Source organism: Panthera uncia (genome assembly GCF_023721935.1).
Source record: "Panthera uncia isolate 11264 chromosome D3 unlocalized genomic scaffold, Puncia_PCG_1.0 HiC_scaffold_8, whole genome shotgun sequence".
Classification (NCBI taxonomy): Eukaryota; Metazoa; Chordata; class Mammalia; order Carnivora; family Felidae; genus Panthera; species Panthera uncia.
The window spans coordinates 52218353-52239302 of NW_026057586.1; the positions used below are offsets into that span (position 1 = coordinate 52218353).

Genomic DNA, 20950 nt, shown 5'->3' on the forward strand with positions numbered 1-20950 from the left:
AATACAAATGGCCTAGTATTTTTAAATGTTTTATTTTACTAATAATTTTTTTAAGTTTATTTATTTATTTTGAGAGACAGAGAGAGAGAGGGGGAGAATCCCAAGCAGGCTCTGCACTATCAGCACAGAGCCCAATGCAGAGCTCAAATTCATGAACCACGAGATTATGACCTGAGCTGAAATCAAAACACAGATGCTTAACTGACTGAGCCATCCAGGTGACCCTTACTAATAATTTTTAAATGTAAATTTTACAAATATAAATAGTACCTCTTAAGTGATGCCCCAAACCAACAACAACAACAAAGTTTGTGGACTGATCATATCTGATTTCAAGATGTTTTATAAACTATAGTAATCAAGATAGTGTGGAAGTGGCATAAATAGAGGCATAGCTTAATGGAACAAAACTGGAGTGCCTGAATCGCTCAGTCAGTTCAGCATCAGACTCAATTTCAGCTCAGGTCATAACCCCAGGGTCCTGGGATCGAGCCCTAAATGGGGCTCTGCACTGAATGTGGAGCCTGCTTAAGATTCTTTCTCTCTCTCTCTCTGCCCATCCCCTCAAAAATGAAAATAAAAATAAAAGCAAAACAAAATGAAACAAAACTAAGAATCTCACAATAGACACATATATCTCTGTCAATTGTTTTGACAGATGCCAAGGCAATTCAGTAGCAGAAAAGAAAGATTTATCAACAATTAGTGCCGTATGAACTGGTTATACATTTGGAAAAAAATAAATGTTGACATTTACCTCACACTATACATAAAAATAACTGTAAACAGATCACAAACCAAATTGTATAAAACTTCTAGAAGAAAAAATAATAGAAAATGTTAATGATCTTGGGTTTAGTTAAGATTTTTTTAAATAGGACACAAAAATCACAAACTAAAAAAAGGAAAAAAAAACACAAACAGAACTTTGTCAATATTTTCTCTTTAAAAGACACTGTTATACAACTTACAAGATATAGATCAATTCCTCAAAAACCACAAATTATCAAAAAACTACCAACACGAAATAGATAATGTAAATAATCCCATAACTATTAGATGAATTTATAATTAAAAGCTCCCTAGGGGCGACTGAGTGGCTTAGTTGATTAAGCGTCCAACTTTGGCTCAGGTCATGATCTCAAGGTTTGTGAGTTCAAGCTCCACATCACACTCTGTGCCGACAGCTCAGAGCCTGGAGCCTGCCTCAGATTCCATGTCTGCCTCTCTCTCTGCCTCTCCCCTGCTCACACTGTCTGTGTCTCTCTCCCAAAAATAAATAAACATTAAAAAAATATTTAAAAAGAAAATGGAAAGGAAAGAGGGGAGAGGAAAGGAGGGGAGGGAAAGGGAGGAAAGGAAAGGCAAGGGAAGGCAAGGAAAGACAAGGGAAGAAAATGGGGAGGGAGAGACAGAGAAAGAACTGTCTAGAGGAATTCACACACAAAAAAAATTCTACAACTAATAAATGGTCACAGGATACAAAATCAACACATAAAAATTCATCACATTTTATTTAGTAACAAAAACATGCAGAAACTAAAATTTAAAACACAATACCATTTACAATTGTGCCAAAGAAAATGAAACGCTTAGGTGTAAATTTGACCACAGCATGTACAGTGGGGTGGCAGTGTGGTATGGGATTGAGAAAGACAGGTTAGCAGTGATAAACATAAGTAGAACTAAAAGTCAAAAAAAAAAAAAAATGCAAGGATCTGTATGCTGAAAATTACAAAATACTGTTTAAAAAATTCAAAGAAGACCCAAATAAACAGAGAGCTATAGCAGGGTTTTAAAGATTCAATATAGTAAATACATCAATTTTTCCTAAATTGATATATAGATTTAATTTATCCCTATGAAAATTCCAACAATATTTTGTAACCAGCACAGGCAGAATAATAGCACCCCAAAGATATACATGTCCTAATTCCTGGATGTAAGAGTTGTGTATCTTGACAATGGTGATAATTACACAAATCTGCATGTGTGATGAAACTGCACAGCCCTATACACACACTGGTCCATGTAAAACTGGTGAAGTTTAAATAAGCTCTGTGGATAGCTCCAATGTCAATTTGCTGACTTTGATATTGTACAACAGTTATTCAAGATGCAAGATGTTACCATTGGGGGAAACTAGATAAAGGGTACACAGGACCTCCCTACATATATTTCTGCAACTTCCTGTGAACCTATAATTAAAAAAAAAAAAAAAGTTTAAAACAAACAAAAGACGTTGCTGTGAAAATTAAAAGGCAAATCTCAGACTAGGAAAAAACATCTTAAAACCTATTAAACAGAGAACTTGTATCAAGTATATATAAAGAACACTTACAACTCAATAATATAAAAACAACCAACCAAATAAAAAACAGGCAATGATTTGAACAGATTCTTCACTGGAGATATACAGATAGCAAATAAGTACATGGATAGAGGCTAAAAATCATTTGTCACTAGGAAAATACAAATTAAAGCCACAATGAGCTATTACTTCATGTAATAGCTAAAATCTAAATGACCATACCAAGCATTGACAAGGATGTAAACGGGAATTCTCATTTGCTGCTTGTAGAGAATATAAAATAATACAATCACTTTGGAATACACTATTTCTTAAAAAGTTAAACTTATACCTACCATATGACCCAGACCTTCCACCCTGAGGTATATATCCAAAAGAGATGAACACATAGATCTATACCAAAATTCACATACAAATGCTCATAGAGACTTTATTTATAATTTCCCCACACTAAAAACACCACAAAGGCCTACCAAAAAAATTAATATAGGAAAATTTTAAGAATTTTCTTAATTGACCCCCAGTAACCCAGTAGAATCCCCTCTTCTTGGACTGTGAGTGGAACCTGTGAATAGGAAATATCACTCCCATGATTATGCTATATAATAAGGGAGATTATCCAGCTGGACCAACCTAATCACATAAGTCCTGTAAAAGCAGAGCCTTTTCTCTGGCTGATAGCAGCGATCAGAAGCACAAGAAGGATTTGACACACTGCTGCTGGTTCTGAAAGTGGATGGGAGTGCAGCTTCCGCAAGGTGAGAGCAACCACTGCTGTGGCCCAGCAAGGAAACAAGCGACCTGTCCTACAACCACGTGGAACTGAATTCTGCCAACCATCTGAATGAAGTTGGAAGCAGATTCTTCCTGAGAGCCTCCAGATAAGAGTCCAGCTTGACCAACCCGTTGCTTTTAGCCTTGAGACCATAGGCCAAGAATCCAGTCTAGCCCACCTAGAATTCTTACCTACAGATTTGTGAGATTAAAAAAAATAATAATAATAATAAAAAAAAAAAAAGATGGTTTTAAATCCCTATGTCTGTGGTAATTTGTTACACGATAATTAAAAAAAAAAAAAAAAAAAGTGACACACACTCTGGTACCTAGATGTGGGATGCTGTGGTAATACCTAAAATGTGACTTTGAAACTGGGCAGGGGGCAGAGACTGGAAGAATTTGGAGGAGGATGACTGAAGTCCTGAACAAACTATGAGTAGAAATGTGGCAGTTAAAGATGATGCTGGTGAGAGCTCAGAAGAAATAAGGAACATGTCACTGGAAACTAGGGGAGGGAAATCCTTGTTATATAAAGGCATAATATGTAGCCAAATCATATCCTGCAGTTATGTGGAAAGCAGAATTCAAAAGTCATAAACTTGAATATTTAGCTAAGATGTCCAAGCAAAGTGTTGAAGGTGCTTCCTAGTTTCTTCTTGCTGCTTATAGTAAAATGCAAAAGGAGATAAACTGAGGGGAAGCGTCTTAAGGAATCAAGATGCTGATTTAGGAAATTCTTGGCCTTTCCAGGTGGCAAAATATGCTAAAAGTAAGAGAGTGCTTCTGAAATCATGGCATAAAGAAATGGCTGGGTAGGTGACTGTCCAACCCTTTGATGAAACCTTGGAAAGATTAAAAGGCCAGAGTATTCAGGCATACAAAAAATTCTTCAGAGAGATGAAGAGTATTCCTAATAGATCTTCTCAACCAACCAAGAGGACTCAAGGAAGTTTAACAGGATTGGCCCTCAGTCATTTCAGGAAAAGGCAAAAAAAGAGAAGGGATTATCTTTTCAAAATCTGTGGATCTGGCTCTTGTCTGATGAGTGAATCCCCTTGAATTCAAAACAAGGTCCACAAGGTTCTTGAGAATTTTAGAGCAGCAGAAATTATACCAGCTTAGGCTGAAAGGGAGAGAGTATAAAATTAAAAGAAAGCTGTCAATTATACTCCAATTATACTGCCAGGCTGATAAAAGTAGTCAGCTGTAAACACATGCTACCTTTCACAGAAAAGGAAGGATGACACAAAGGATGAAAACCAAAGCCAAGAGAGATGAACCATAGCTCAGAGGGTGGAGCCAAGAGCCCTAAGTGCTGGGAGCCAGGGTTATTGCCAGGCCTTACTAAACTTATATTGAATCCTAATCAAGAAAGTCTGCCTAGAGTTCACCTGGCTAGATTTTCAGACTGATTTGGATTTAAGTAAGGCCATTTTTTCCCATATCTTCTTTTTTAACTAGAATAGCTATAACTCTAATGCTTTAACTGTCCCGCTATTGTATGTTGGTTGTGTTAGAAGCAGGTCACTTGTTTCTTGAGTTCCACAGGTCCACAAATGGAGAGGAAATTTTCCCAGAAGCTGTACTTAATGGATTATACCAGAAGCTTCTGTTCTAACCTGATTTAGATTTTTTAAATGATGAGATTTGGGGCTTTTAAGTTGATGAAATTTAGATGAGATCGTGGACTTTGAATTCATGCTATAATGAAATGATACCCTTGCAAACCTTGGGAAGGGCTCAATGTATTTTACATGTGAGACAGACATGGAATTCTGGGGGCCAGAGGCTGGGCCCATGGTAGGCAAAATTCTAAGAAAGACTCCCAAAGAGCTTCACAACTGTAAGGTCTCCTCCCCTTTGAATTTGGTTGGAACCTGTGAATATAATGACTTTAACACTCACAAAAGGGAGATTATTCAAGTGGGTCTAATCTAAGCATAAATGCCCTTTAAAAGTAGAGAACTTTCTCTAGATGACAGCACATGGAGAAGTTAGAGTCGAAGGCTAGTTACTGAAAGTGCTATTGTGACTTTGAAGATAGAGGGAGCCATGGGCAAGGACTGAGAGTTGATCCCTAGCTGACAGCTATCAAGGAAACAGAACTGTATTGGGCTATCAACCTGAATGACCTTAAAAATGGATTTTCCCTAAAGCCTCGATAAGAGTTCAGCCCAGACAACACCTTGTTTTTGGTGTTCTGAGATCCTAGGCAGTGACCCAGGTGAGACTGCCAGAATTCTGACCTACAAAATTGTAAACTAATAATGAGTGTTTTTTTAAGCCATTATGATTGTGTTAATTTGTTAGGGCATCTATGTACAATTCTAGAAAATGCACACAACTCCACGGTACAGAATGCAGATCAGTGATTGCCTAGGGATAAAATGTAGAGGGGTAGTTATGGTAGATGGATTATATAGGATCTTGACAAAATCTTGGGAGATAATGATAACATGTTTATTATCTTGTTTGTGATGGTGGCTTTGCAGGTACACACATAAGTCAAAGCTCATTAAACTATCCATTATAAGTATACACAATTTGTATCAATTATACCTCAATACAGCTATAGAATCATAAAAATAATCCTACAAGAGGCGCCTGGGTGGCTCAGTTGGTTGAGCTTCCAACTCTTGATTTCGGCTCAGGTCATAATCTCACAGTTCAGTTCATGAGATAGAGCCCCATGTCAAGCTCTATGCTGACAGTGTGGAGCCTGCTTGGGATTCTCTCTCTCCCTCTCTCTACCCCTCCCACTCATGCTCTCTCTCTCTCTCTCAAAATAAATAAACATTTAAAATAATAATCCTGCTAGACAACTCTAGAAAAGATGCCCAAATAACATTCTCATTCAAAAGGTAGAAGATCTAGAGAAGCAGGTAAAAAAGCCTCAGTTAATTTAGCCTCTAGTTCTATTAAATTGATCAAATAAACTGCATGTACTAATATCCTCTGGATTTCTGGAGAAAAAATTTTTGAAGTTTACAATCTAGAAAGAACAGAATTCTTTTTAACTTCTCTGAACTCACACATTTTAGCTGCCTACTGTCTAGTAACATCATCACAGTTACTCCTACAGTTAGTAAATAAACCAAAATTTAATCAAGACTTGTTTCCTGTTCTCTGTTTCTCATATTGCTTAGTGATCTCTAAGTGATCTGCTTCTCTAAACTTGTGCATCACTTTCCACCTATTCCATCATTTAGTCTTTGACTGTATACTGTGGTTTATTATGTTCTAATGGTTTCTAACATGAGTCTTACCTAACTCAAAGATACTTGAGGCCAAGAGTCAGTTTATTCATTCATTAATTATTGGCAGTTCTAGGTATATGCTGGTATGAGAAACATAAATAAAAATTTTTCCTACCTCCCACAATGTATTCAAGAGGATATGAATTCATCTATATGTTTGTTTGTTTTCAGTGATCCACCTAAAGAATAAACCACTTTCTGTTTTCATGATAAATGTGAGGAAAAACCTATCTGGATAATCCATATATGTGGAAAATGGCTCTAAGGGCAAGTATAAAAGCCTCCCTTTAGAAAGAAAGAAAAAAGTGGATCATGAAATAAAAGGTGTTGCCAGGAAGACTGTAAATACAGAGAAATAAGCATATACATTGAATAACTTCTAGGTACCAGGTCCTATGTTAGATACCTTCACATATGTTACTTCACTTCATAATAATCCTACTAGGTCTAAAGATTACCCTTATTATTCCTCAGAAAACAGGATAGCATAAATACTTATTCAGACACTCAGAAGATAAATATCAAGACTCAATATATAGATCCAGCTGATCCCACAGCCTAGTCTTTTTTTCTGACTGAGGAAAATCCATGAGCAAAAGTAGAGAGTCCTAAATTTAAGTAACAACAAACAGTCCAGTTTGACTAATAATCAGGATGTATGCGGGTGATTTTGGGAGAAGAAGCTAAAAATCAAGCTGGGTGCCTTATATTTTTTGTTAAAGATACTGACCAAAAATGATTTTAATACTACAAGTGACCATTCATTTGCCTTAGCTGTCATCCAAACTTGTCCCATGTTGTGTCACAGTTACCTGATAATCAGGCCAAAGCCTAACTGGAAAAAGTAAATGGTGAATGAAAAAAATTTTTTCCTCATGTTCTCCACCCCTAGAGATAAATTGGTTTTTATACAGTCCCAAGGACTTGGACTGCTACTGAAAAAGTCCAAGAGGTTCTCCTCAAGTTCCCAGAAGCCCCAGAAGATTTAGGTAAACTCCTAGTAATATTTAGAGGGAAAGGTTGATTGTGGAGTTATCATGGTATTCTGACTCGCTTTCAAGCTGGAGGAGACTAGTCAATAGAGCCATGAATTTAATTAAAACCACCTACAGAGTTCTGGGTTGGTCCATACATCCAAACACTGACAACAGGTCACCATGGTACATATAATAATTTGCACCTGTACTTACCTTATTTAATCTCTCCTTTCTAACCACTTGAATAGCTGCCTTCAAATCCAATTCTATATTCTGCAGAAGAGTTTCCTTAAAAATGTGAGCTTAAAATGCCTAATCTGATTGAGGGACACATGATTGCATGGTAAATGTGCTAATGGCTTATGTCAACGGGTTTAACAGCTTGTCTGATTCTGAGTGATTCTGAGTGGCACTCGGGCTATTAGTTCAACCAATGTCACTAAAATCTCTAACAAAAAATACTGTGTTAAAAATTCAAGAGTGGTGATATCATATATTGAGAAAGGTTTGTTTGGATCATTATATATAAACCATTCTAAATCGCTTCAGGCCACCCAACAGATCCTCTGATTATTAGCTAATGAGCCTATTATTAAGATCTCAGGTTCATTAGCAAACATGATACAACATAAAGTGCCTTAATTTAGGAATCAGAATTCAAGTCTTAGTTATCGCTTATTAGCCATGTCAGCTAGCCTCTATGAACCTGTTCCTTCATTATAACTACAACTTCATAAAACTGCTTTGAGGGTAAAGTGACATAACTGAAGTACAAGAACTCTGATAACCAGAGAGCTATGCCAACAGCACTGTGGTGCTTCCCAGAGTGCGGTAGGCCAGTGGTGCATGATAGGAGTCAAATGAGGTGAACTGGAGAGCATCTTCAGGGAAGGGAAGCCCCTTTAATGTAATTATAATCCTCCTCTGAATCACTATCAAGAAAAAAACCAAAGTCTCACTAAAGCTGAATATATAAAAATTCACTAAAGATATGTCTCTAGGGTACCAAACCTGAAAAGGTATGTTTAGGGTTTCTGATAAGAATGAGTTTGAGTCACAGAATTGGAAGAACTAGAATAGGACAAAGTAAATAGAGCCTATAACAAGGACAGAGCAAAGGGAGCAATTAAAGCCAGGCCCAAACCTAAGTCATGGACTAAACTCTGTCCTCTTCCAAGAAAACAACCAGCCCACAGTAATGTTCGCCTCTTGAAAATGTTGACATCCAAGAGGAAAATCCTATTCCCCACTGGTGCCTTTCAGACCATTGGAAGAAAAAGGCCTTATTTACTTGGTCTTTACCTTATCAACTAGAAAATCCCTTTGGTGGCTGTCTCAGTCAGTTCCAGGCTACTATAACAAATTACCATAAACTGGGTGGCTTACACAATAAACATTTATTCTTCAGGGTTCAGGAGGGTCAAAGCTCAAGATCAGGATGCCAGCATGGTCAGGTTCTTGGTGAGATCTCTCTTCCTGGTTCTGTCCTCACCTGGCCTCTTCTTGGTGTGTGTATGCAGAGTGAGGTTCCATAAAGCCACTAATCCTATTATGAGGGCCCTACCGTGATGACCTAATCTAACTCTAATTGCTTTCCAAAGGCCACACCCCTAAGTACCATCACTTGAGGGTTAGGGTTTCAGCATATGAATTTTGGAAGGGTACAAACATTCAGTCCACAGCGGTTGCACATAAAAACCAAGTTCCTATAAAGGGTAACAGATCATCTAGCAAAGTGTAAGAGATCTATTTTGAACCAAAATTAACATGACATGAGCCTAAAGTCTCTGAATGTAGAAAAAACATCAGAAAGGCCACCAATTAACCACCTATGGAAGTCATCAAAGAACAATGCGGAGTAACTATGAAGTTCAGAGTCAGCATGGCAGTACACAATCAAGAGCTGAAGCCCAACACTAAATATAGCCTTTGTTTTAATTTGTTTTTAGTTACTTGTTTTTAGGCAGGACCACAATGGGAATGATTTCAAATCTTCCTCATGTAAGAAACCAGGTACAAGCTAGGAAATCTGATCTCAAGAAAAAGATCAAGAAAATATGATGTTCAGACAGAAAAACTCTATGGAGAGTATTCAGGTGAATCTCCTGAATTTGAGTAGAGATTGTGATAGAAAACCTTTTTGACCTGAAACTGAAAAATATGCAAGCAGTTCAAACATTTATTGATCACTTAAAATATTCCAAGTCCAGATCTAAGTGCCTTACGTGTATCAACTCATTTAATCCTCATAACAACTTACGAGGTAAGTATTATAAGGGCACCTGGGTGGCTCAGTTGGTTAAGCGTCTGACTTGGCTCAGGTCATGATCTCGAGGTTTGTGAGTTCAAGCCCCACGTTGGGCTCTGTGCTGACAGCTCGGAGCCTGGAGCCTGCTTCGGATTCTGTGTCTCCCTCTCTCTCTGCCCCTCCCCCACTTCTGCTCTGTCTCTCTCTATCAAAAATAAATAAAATTTTTTTAAAGAGAGATAAGTATTATTATTGCCCATTTCTATGGATGAAGAGGCTAAAGCATAGAGACTTAACTACCTTTCTCAAAGTCTTAAGCTACTAGCTGAAAAAGTTGGGGTTCAAACCTAAGCAAGTTGGCTTCAGAATGCAGACTGCTACACTGAACTTATTACCGTCTATACAAAAAAGGCCCTTCCCTAAAGTGGCCAAGAAACTGAAAGAAACTACGTCAAACTTTGACTAGAGGATACAAATAAAAGCTGAGTAATAGGGTCTATCCCTTTGCCTGAGCATTTCCAAGCATCCTAAAAGACTTTAAGTCTGTAAAAAAATACGATAGAAAAGAAAATCCTAAGAAGTTTTAAAGGTAATATAAAAATCTCTGAATGAAAATATCTTATTAAATAAATTTGATAATAAAGTTCATTAGGTCAGTTGGCTAAACTCTGGTAATGAAGTCAAAGGTTAATCTTAGTCTGGCCTTTTTGTTCCCACATGGCATGTGACTGTTCCGTTTTCCAGAATCATCCTTTGTTCAAAAAAGAGCCCAACACTTAAACAGGAATTACAAACAAGGCCCAGAGTTTGTACACCTTAGGAGCAGAGGTAAGACTAGAACCACTGTTTCTTAAAAAAAAACAAACAAACAAACTTCTGTGTTTTGAATACCAGACTCAGTGAATAAAAATTCTCTTTTTCTCTCAAGTATCAGGATTTGTGATGCAAAAATAAAAGTCCAAAAACTTGGTGAGGATAAAATGTTTCCACAAACTACATAAAATCTATAAATACTACAAGAAGCTGGAAAGAGTTTCAAATGAGGTTTGGAGAGGTTTGCTTCGAGTTTAATATCTTTTTCCATTTCTGTAACAAGTTAGAGTATCCCTATAAATACAAAGTTAAGCCTATATTACCATATTCACACACTCAAAGAATGAACAAACTTCAAAAATAACACTTCTCTTTGGCAAAATCAGTAAATGAATTAATTTTGTCATATAATCATTTCAATCTAACATTTTACTTAGCAGATAAATATTTATAAAAAAGCTGTAAATTGTATAAATACTTTTTTGTCAAAATGCTAAGGGAAAGAAGCCAGACACAAAAGATTACATATTCTATGATTCTGTTTACATGACATTCTAAAAAAGCAAAACTAATGGTAGAAAACAAATCATTGTTTACCAAGGGCCAGGGGTGGGAGGAAGGGAATGACTGTAATTGGACACATGAGTTTTGGAGGTGAAGAAAATGTTCTATATTATGACTATGGTGGTAGATAGACAACTGTATATACATTTTCTAAACTCATCGAACACTATACTAAAAAGTGGAGAATTTTATGTGAAATTATATCTCAATTTGAAAAAAGATTATACATAATAAATCAGCATGCCTTTCAAAGAATCATTTCAGTAAAAATATTTTACTTAGTAAAGAAATATTTGTGGAAAATCTGTAAATAATATACCTTTTAAATCATAAGCACTGTTTATTTTCTGACATTTTTATAAGAAATATTTCTTAAATATTCTTCTAGAAAACAAAGCAAAACTAAGAAGCACTTGAAAAGTGACCTTGAATGCAATTTAAAACCCTCTAAAATGTTTCATAAACACAACACAATGATGACTTGGTAGGTCTTTCAGTATTTTTTCCAGAATGTAACAGTATACCGAAGGTCATAAATTTAGGTTGCACAAGGGCCAAGTAGACAACACAAGTGAGTAGCATGGAGTAAACTGCAAAACACAGGTCCCTTCCCAAGTGAGCTGCTACCAGTGGTTCCTACTTACTGATGCCAGGAAAGAATACAGACCACAGTGCAGCCAGAGTTTCTGATGTTTAAAGAAAAGCAGAAATCTAGACTTTATGTGAAATTCCCTCATTTTTTAGAATGGTGGTTTAAATTTTTTTTACAACACCACAGGGCCAAACAAAACATATCCATGGGCAGAATTAGGACCTCTGGTCCACAGTGCATGCTTTCTGAACTTTTTCAATAACAAAGTCTTGTCGTTTTTCTAACTGCTTGCCTTTTTATTTACAGTGAATCTGGAATAATGGGGAATACTAATGCAACTGAAGTAAATTCATCTCAAAATTACATAAAGACTAGTCACTTATGGTCTTTTGCAGAAAAACCAAGTCCTGTTTACATTTCTAAGCATACTGGTTGGTAAGAAAAGGAACAATCAGTTAGAATGAAGGAAGAAGGGGTGGGGAAAAACTGAAGAAAATCACAACTTTAAGACCACAGTCAGCTTCTAGACTCCAGAGCAACAAAATAATCCATGTGTTGAAATTTGAGAACTTCATTGCCCCAACTAGTCCAACCCGGCTGTAAATTTCGAGCAAACAATTCCAAACATTCCCCATCTGGCTTGACATAGTCTTTTAGAACCTCTGTCCAAAAAAGAGAAAAAAAACACAAAAATTATTATTAAGAAAGGAATCAATTTCCTTTTAGCAGTTAAAAGCAAAGAACAGGGATGTTTCCTTTTAAAAAAGGGGTGGGGAGGAGGATAGCTAATTAATTTCAAGGATTTCATCACGGGCTTTACTATTTATAGTTAGAAATCATTTGAAATGAGCACTCCTGAGATTGGGGATAATACCATCAGAACTTTCAGAAGTCCTAACTTATCAGGTTTCATTTGTAGATGAGAAATAAGGATTTTAACACCCACACAGGTGACTTTTCAATTTTCCAATACTGACACATCTCCTGAGTACTAACTTAATTTTTTAATAAATGTAATCCACGCATGAAAAATAAGTGTATAGAAACAATACAAAAACAATTCACTTAAAAAACTGAGATAAAAATATAAGTGTCTGCAAGCATATATACTACCAAAAGAGCAGTAAATGAAAAATTAGGCATCAATAAAAATATTGAGAACACATAACTAACAAATATAACAATATCCTCTTAGCTATAACTGGATATAGTACATTCCCTCATTTCCAAATTATAGACCCTTTTTACCTAAAATTTCACCATACTATTTCCACAGATAAGTATTTTTTATTTAATGTATATATGTATTAATAACTCCTGAAAACTTTATTTTTGAGAAAAAAAGTACATCATATATATGGTGACTAAATGCTATGATATACAGTGACAGAAAGAATATACCATAGAAGCCTTTTTTTAAAGTACATGTTCATTTGGATGACAATATTTAAATCAATTTAACCTTGATCATGTTCTGGTTAGCTATATTAACATTACAGGAACTGGGTATGAAAATAATAATTGAGGGATGAAAAGTCACCAGAAGAGTATTTTCTAAATATAGTTCTTAACTGCTATACAAGATTGAGCTTAGAAGAAATCTATCAAATTCCCTTTAGGAATGATAAGTATTCCTTAGGAGTACTTGATATAGGTAAAATTTAAAAGAAAATGTATTTAAAGTTACAGAGAGGGAGGGAGGCAAACCCTAAGAGACTCTTAAATAGTGAGAACAAACTGAGAGTTGATGGGGGTGGAGGAGAGGTGAAAGTGGGTGATGGGCATTGAGGAGGGCACTTGGGATGAGCACTGGGTGTTGTATGGAAACCAATTTGACAATAAATTATATTAAAAAAAATTTTTTAAGAAAGAAAGAAAGAAAATATATTTAAAAACATGTTTCATAATGTTCTCCAGTTGCTCTCACAGCAAAATAACGGTTTATTTGTTTAAAACCATTGGTCTTATTCATCAAAAATCAAGGAATTTATGAAGTACTCATTGTCTATAACCCAACTGAACTCAAATTTGGGCTTTGATAGTTTTTAGGAGATGCCAACATGAGACTTCTAGTTCTTTTTTAAGTGTATAATTATAACTAAATGTTATTAAGCCTGAAAGAAAATTTCCCCAGAGTCTTAGAGGACAATAAACCTATATCACATTTCTATTTTTTCCTCATGAATTCAATGCCTTACCAACCTCAATTCACTTTTACTGTCATCTAAGGTTATAGTGAAGGAAGGTTTTGTTTGTTTTTGCTTATTTGTTCAATTTTTCAGTTTTTAGGCACAAAGATGTTAGCAACTCTATTTTAGACCCTTAATCTGGAGTCTAAACTGGAGTCAGACAGTCAAAATTGTTTACTATTCTGAGCACTCACTATAATTAGTGCTATGGAATTTAACAAAGGAAACAGTTATCCATGTTTTCTAAGAGTACATAAGCTAGTAGAAAACGATGGCCATGTACTTGGAGTTGACAAATACAATACATAAAACCTAAACCCATTTTCTACTTCCTACTTTCCCAAGGTAACACATTTCTGCATGTGTATTTTTTTTTTCTGGTTGAGAAAACTAGAAAATCAAGGAGCAATGTTTTTAAAATGTTAACCACATTTCAAAACAAAGCAAAAGAAATGAGAGCAAATTAATGAAAATGTTTTCTTTTCTAATCTTAAGTATCAATTTAAAAGTAAACTCGAGATCTTAGAGGTTCTAACCACAAGGAAAAATATTTTATAACTATGTGTGGTAATGGATGTTAACTAGACTTGTGATCAGTGACTATTTCTCAATATATACATACACGAGCCATTGTGTTGTATATCTGAAATTAATATTATATGTCAATTATATCTCTATTTTTAAAAAGTAAATTCCAATATATAAATTTAAGTATGAATATGATATATACACATACTTAAGATAATTACATAACATCAGACATTAGTAAAACAAGCTACTAACCACAGAAGAGGAAATAATCCGTACATAGCCAGTCATTCCTCTTTTGCTCTAGGAGCAAAGGGGCAGGGCCGGGTGGGGGTGGGGAGGGGGAGAAGCAGCTCGAACACCTGTGCACAAAATCTCATCAAACTGTGTTTTACTCTTCAGACAGAAACTGTTAGTGAATAAAGTAGTAAAAGGGAGTAGAGATTCCTCTAAGGTAAAATATGAAAACCAATTTTGATTCAAATACTTTCATAATTTTCCCACCTTAAATCTTTAAATTTAATAAACATTTATAAGGTTATGTGATAAGTTATAGCTATTTATGACTTATATATGTATCTTTTAAAACTTTTTTTATAGTTAGCAGTAGAAATCAATTAAAAATTTTTAAAAATCTTAGTGTTTCTAGAAGTAAAAGAACATTTCATCTTACAAATTTGCACAAAACAGTTTAAGAACCTTTACATGTAAGTTCTAAGCATATATATAGGACATGTAGTATCCCAAATCCCAGAGTTATAATTTCAGAGTAAATTACAGTCAGAAATCTGAAAGCTGTTTTTTGGTGGCTTTAGTTTGTATGGCTCTGTACTTCTGTACATGCACTTGCTAGACATAGTAACATGAATTCAAAAATACAGAATTACAAATACTTCTTGTCTACCACTACCTACCTAAAACATAAGGATTACATATATCAAGTCATGTAGATTTTTTCCCCCCAAAAAATCTTTCTTTTCAAATGTTCCAAATCCTAAAAATATGTTTGTGCTGCTCTCTACTGGGAATATGGCAGAACTACACTTCATACATAGGCTATAAGACTAATTTTTATTAGCATTAATAAAAGACTAATTTTTACTATTTTAAAACCTTGCTTCTTAAGACTAATATTTAAACATTATTTTATTCTATGTAAAAGGAATTGATGAATATTTTAACTATAATTTTGGAATGAAAGTTTAGGTCTTAGCATTTAGATTTTTAAAAGTAAAAACATAAGCCCTGGGGCACCTGGCTGGCTCAGTAGGAGGAGCATGCAACTCTTGATCTCAGGGTCATAAGTTCGAGCCCCATTCTGGGTGTAGAGATTACTTAAATAAATAAAAACTAAAAAAAAAAAAAAAAAATCCCTAAGAAAAACACTAAATTATTCTTTGATACTTAACTGATAAAATTCAAATGAAAAGAATACAAATTAGATTTCCTCCATCAAATATAACTGGTGCCAACCATTATTTTCTTCTCAAAGAACAGTACAATCTCACTTTTCATTTAAGTCACATATTTAATGCATTAAAGAGTCTACGATAGTACACGGCTTAAAGACAATTACTCATTCAGCATTTCTCTAAGTCAAAGAATGTATCATCAGGTAAACATCTGAATATTTTTCAAATGAAGTAACACTACAACACTACAAGACTCTTCTGTATAAGCAATTTAAGATAAAAGAAATTCTAAGTGTTATCAATATAAATTACCTTGGGAATTTATATTCACTTTCCTATGTATTCTAGCTCTATCCCATATTCTACAAAATAATATGATAGGTTGGGAACCTTATAGTTTTCCTGAGCAGCATCTTGAAAGTTTTTGGTTTTTTAAGTGAGGATCACAAAATCAATACAATAGATATTCCTAAAGAAAAATTTTAATAGATAACTCATATCAAATTTGGTGTCTCTCATGAACTTACAATTCTATTTTTTTAAACTATCACTTGAAAAATTTAGCATACACTAACCTTCCATTATATGCTACAGAATTTCAAATACATTATAATCAATCCTCACAACTCTAAAAGATTAAACACCATTAGTCTCTCTTTAAATGAGGACTTTCAGGTAGAACATGTTAGAGTAACATATAGTAGCAGAGTCAGGATTCAAACTCATGTTAGTCAATCTCCAAATCCAAACCTTTCCACTATTCCTTGGTACTTAGTTTCGCTGAATGATGAACATTACACCAACGCATTAAGACTAGTAAGAACCGTAGCCTGCAGCAATTACCTTTCCGGAGGTTCAGAAAAGCAACACTACCTCAACATAAAACTGAGTCTCTACCAAGTATCAAGGGGATTCTAACCATGTCTCTGACTGCTATTCTAAGCACCTGATTTCAGAACAAGCTAGGGACAGAGCCCTCATAGTAAAATAAAGCCACTAGTAGAACTACAGTCCTCAGATGCCCCATCGGTCTATCAAGGACAGTGGGGGAGTAACAACCAAGGGGAAGCTACATAAATGGTATTAAGGGGGAAAGCAGAGGTGAAATAAAATGAACCTATGCGGCGCATCAACAGTTCATAATCTTATTCAACAGTCCTTAGATGGAACCAGTCTCTGACCACCTTCTAACTACTTTCCAACCTTCTTACCAGGCACAACCTCTAGGACCAGCCAACACCATTTTTTGTGGTTAGCTCCTTATTGCTGACCAACAATGAGCTCCCAGATTTGTCAGAATTATTCTACTGAGGTGTCAACCACCTGATCAACCTGGATCTGTGGGCCTCCTACACCTACCTCTCAGGGCTTCTATTTTGACTGTGACAATATGACTTTGGAGGGCCTGGGCACTTCTTCCACAAGTTGGCCAAGCATCTCTTGGAAGACGCAAAACCAGTGCAGCAGCTGTGCCATCTGCCAAAGCATGAAGAAACCCTCCCAGGATGAGTGAGGCAAAGCCCTTGTTGCCATGGAAGTTGTCATGGCCCTGAAGAAGAACCTGAACCAAGCCCTTCTAGATATGCATGCTCTGGGCTCTGTGTACACAAATCCCCATCTCTGTAACTTCCCAGAGAGCCACTTCCACATGAGGAGGTAAAATTCATCAAGAAGTTGGGTAACCACCTAACTAACCTCCACAGGCTGGATGGCCGCCAGCTGGGCTGGGCAAGGCCAAGTATCTCTTTGAAAGGCTCACCCTCAAGCACAATTAGGAGCCTCTGGAGCCCAGCAGCCTTTGAGGGGCCCCTTCACACCCCCTGATGTCAGAGCTTCTGCCTGTACCTCTCCCTGCAGCCACTAGGCAGCTCTTTAACCATCATGGAGCCCCCTCTCAAGTCATGGACCAAATGAAAATAAAGCTTTTGCAGCAAAATAAAAACAAAAAACACTATTCATAAATTCTCCTATAAAATTTTAGAGAACTAATAAAAATAAATATCTGATTTAATTTCCAAATGTCTACACCAAATACTAAATTTAATCCTTTTCTCAATTTGACAGAAGTCATAACAATTCTATTTTATAAAAACATACCAGCAAGCGGTGGCTTATGTGAGTGAAGAGTACAGGGCACACTGACAATTAACTTGTGATCTGGAATAGGAAGCACTTTTACATCTGCACTCCTAATTAAAACAAAACAACAATGTAAATTATACTTTAAAGGAAAATTTTTCATATATAAGCCACAGTTGCCTTGATTTTTTTTTTACTTTTCAAATACTATCTGAATTTAAAAATAAATTCAAGAATATAAAAAATAATCAAAATCAACAATTTAAGTATTGAGACATTAGTGATAATTTCCTTTTCTTCAATAATGGCAGTTACACACTATATAAAACAAAGGATAATATAAAATTTCATGTGCCATACCATTCATACTTTTCTGGTCTGGGCCATTTTCAGATTTTCAAAAATGTAAAAATTTAAGGAAAATCAATGATCATTATGCCATTAATTTTATAAGATGTATAATTGTATACATTTATACAGTTTTGAAAAATCATCTTTCCTACCTTAACGGTACAGCAGTTTTTTCTCGAACTCTCCCCAGTACAAGACCTTCATAAGGCTTTTTGTGTGGAGAATCTAATGGGAACACAAACTCTCCTGAATTGGTGATCTGATAGGAGGAGTCAAAAAAACAAAACAAAATTAAACCATACATCTGTAAATACCCAGGAAAGAGTCTGGCTTTTTATCTAACACTATACAATTTCCACCAAAGAAAAAAAAATTATTAAACCTCTAGGCTAGTGTTAATAAAAATATAATGTAAACCACAAATACAAACCGCATTTGTAATTTAAATTTTCTACTAGCAACATTAAAAACGTGAGAAGTTGGAGTGCCTAGGTGGCTCAAACAGTTGTGTCTGGCTTTTGATTTCAGCTCAGGTCATGATCTCATGGTTCATGAGTTCAAGCCCCACTTCAGCTCTGCACTGACAGCACTGAGCGTGCTTGAGATTCTCTCTCCCTCCCTCTCTCTCTGCCCCTCCCTAGTGCGCACATGCACACACTCTCTCAAAATAAATAAACATTAAAAAAAAAGTTGGAAGCATATGGTAAAAATAATTTTAATTATATATTTAGCTTAATTTCACATATCCAAAATATTATTTTAATATGTAATCAATTCAAAAAGTTACTGAGGTATGTCAATTTTTTCTTTCATACTGCCTTTGAAATCCAATGTACATTTTACACTTAGCATCAATTCAATTTTGAACAGCCGTAATTCACGTGCTGAAGAGCAACATATGGTTAGTGACTATCACATTAGACAGAGCAACTATAAGGGACTAAAATATTTATCACTTTACACATAAAAATCTACTTTCCATTAAAATTTATTCCTGGAAGCCATGTCATCATTAATTCATTTATTCACTCAAATAACATTTACTGATTACTGATAATATAAATAAGTAGATTACAATAAAGTATATTCCTTCATAGAAAATAGTGTCATAAACATTGTCAGAGCGAGAATTAGTAATAAAACAACTCAGGGATTGATAAAATAGACAATACTTAGTCTAATCCCTTGGCATTATAAATCCAGAAATTCAATTTTACCATTTCACCTGGAGTTATTATACTCTCAAAGACTCACTTAAACTAATCAAACTGAAAACACTATTTATAATAACAATATCAATTTATTAACCATTGAAATACATATTTTCACTATCAGAATATTCATATCTATTATCTATGGAACACTTTACTCAACATCAAGATACCTAAAAAGCCAAATCGGTAAAGTCCTTTTATCACCTCTAGGACCCATAAGAGATAGATCTCTTTCACATAGTGCTGTACAAATACAGACAAGTTCTTATTCTTTGGATATCTTCTATATTCCATGCAAATTACTCCTTCTGTTATAACAGTACATATAGTTACCTAATAGTGTTTCGTATCACTTACTGCATTTTTGTCTTAAACTCTAGGCTTATCATATCATCTCTCAGAACTGATTACTACTACAAACAAATAATCTTAGATTTTATGTGCTAACATTTTATTGGTTTTGATTTCAGAAGGTACCTTTTCCCTGACTTTGGCCCCAGTTTCTGACAATAAAAAACCTGTAATAATGTACAAGGTAGAATGGGTTTTATATTCCTGTCCATGTCCACATCAACCAAATCAACCAAAGCTTAGCCCAGAGTACAACATGAAAGCACAGATACAACTATTAATGTTTGTTTTCCAAGTCCATTAAAATAGGTGCAAATAAACAATATACACAGCTTTTAGAAGATATACCAGTAGAAGAGCCTTTAGTGGCTCAGTTGGTCAAGGGTCCCAACTCTTGATCTTGGCTCAGGTCATGATCTCACGGTTCGTGGGATCAAGCCCCATGTCAGGCTCTGCACTGACAGCACAGAGCCTGCTTGGGATTCTCTTTCTCCCTCTCTGCCCCTCTCCTACTCATGCTCACTCTCTCTCAAAATAAATAAATAAACTTTAAAAAATAAAAGAAGATATACCAGTAGACTACAAAATACATAGGAAGAACATAAACATAGAACTCTCCTGTCTAAAATGAATATATCAGCTATATAAATATTAAACATTCAATTGACGAGTTGGCTTATCTTTTTAAAATATAGGAGTGCTTTTGCAGGATTCATCTAAGTAGACTTTAAAGATTAATAATCTTTAAAAAGATGTCCAACGGACTCTGAACTGATGCCTTATTTTTCTGTATTTTTTTATTTTTATAGCAAGCAGAGATATTAAAGACCAGTCAACCAATCCAAGAGTTGGAATCATTTCTTTCAAAAATAGGCATAGCAGCACATAGGCACTGAGGACCTATGTTAAAATTCAAAGTATGTAAGGTTCTTGGTTCTTTCCACCTCTTCCAATGCTGAGTTACTTGGGTATTCTCTCTCCCATCCCCAGCAACATAAGAAAAAAGAAAAAGAAAAAAAAAAGAAGGAAAGAAGTTGCAAACGGTGACTGAAATTGTAGATGTGAAAAGAGGAAGAAAATGAAGGGTAAGACTATTTCTATGTTTAGTGCTAAACAGATTTTCCAAAGTTTTTGTTTGTTGTTTTTAAACTACAGACATCAGAGCTTTTTAAAATGTCATCCTGATATCTCCCTGAGTGACTTCCTAAGGCCAGCACGTTGGGACTCTACTATAAAAAGACACAGAACAAATAAGCAAAAAGCCTCCGAGAATAAGAAAATAAAAGT

The 20950-nt window shown here is 35.3% G+C and overlaps 1 protein-coding gene across 3 annotated transcripts in view; it reads right to left on the minus strand.

Annotated features, from left to right (window-relative positions):
- Window positions 1–1489: 1489 nt before the first annotated feature.
- The window catches only part of METTL4 (methyltransferase 4, N6-adenosine), a 59122-nt gene continuing 39661 nt past the window's right edge, over window positions 1490–20950 (minus strand). For all 3 annotated transcript variants that reach the window (XM_049620374.1, XM_049620375.1, XM_049620373.1), the window contains 3 exons: window positions 18251–18357; window positions 17766–17857; window positions 1490–12201 (listed from right to left, as the gene is read on the minus strand). In XM_049620374.1, coding sequence (XP_049476331.1) covers window positions 12056–12201; window positions 17766–17857; window positions 18251–18357 — 345 coding nt within the window. In that variant the 3' untranslated portion in view covers window positions 1490–12055. The remainder of the gene's footprint in view (window positions 12202–17765; window positions 17858–18250; window positions 18358–20950) is intronic.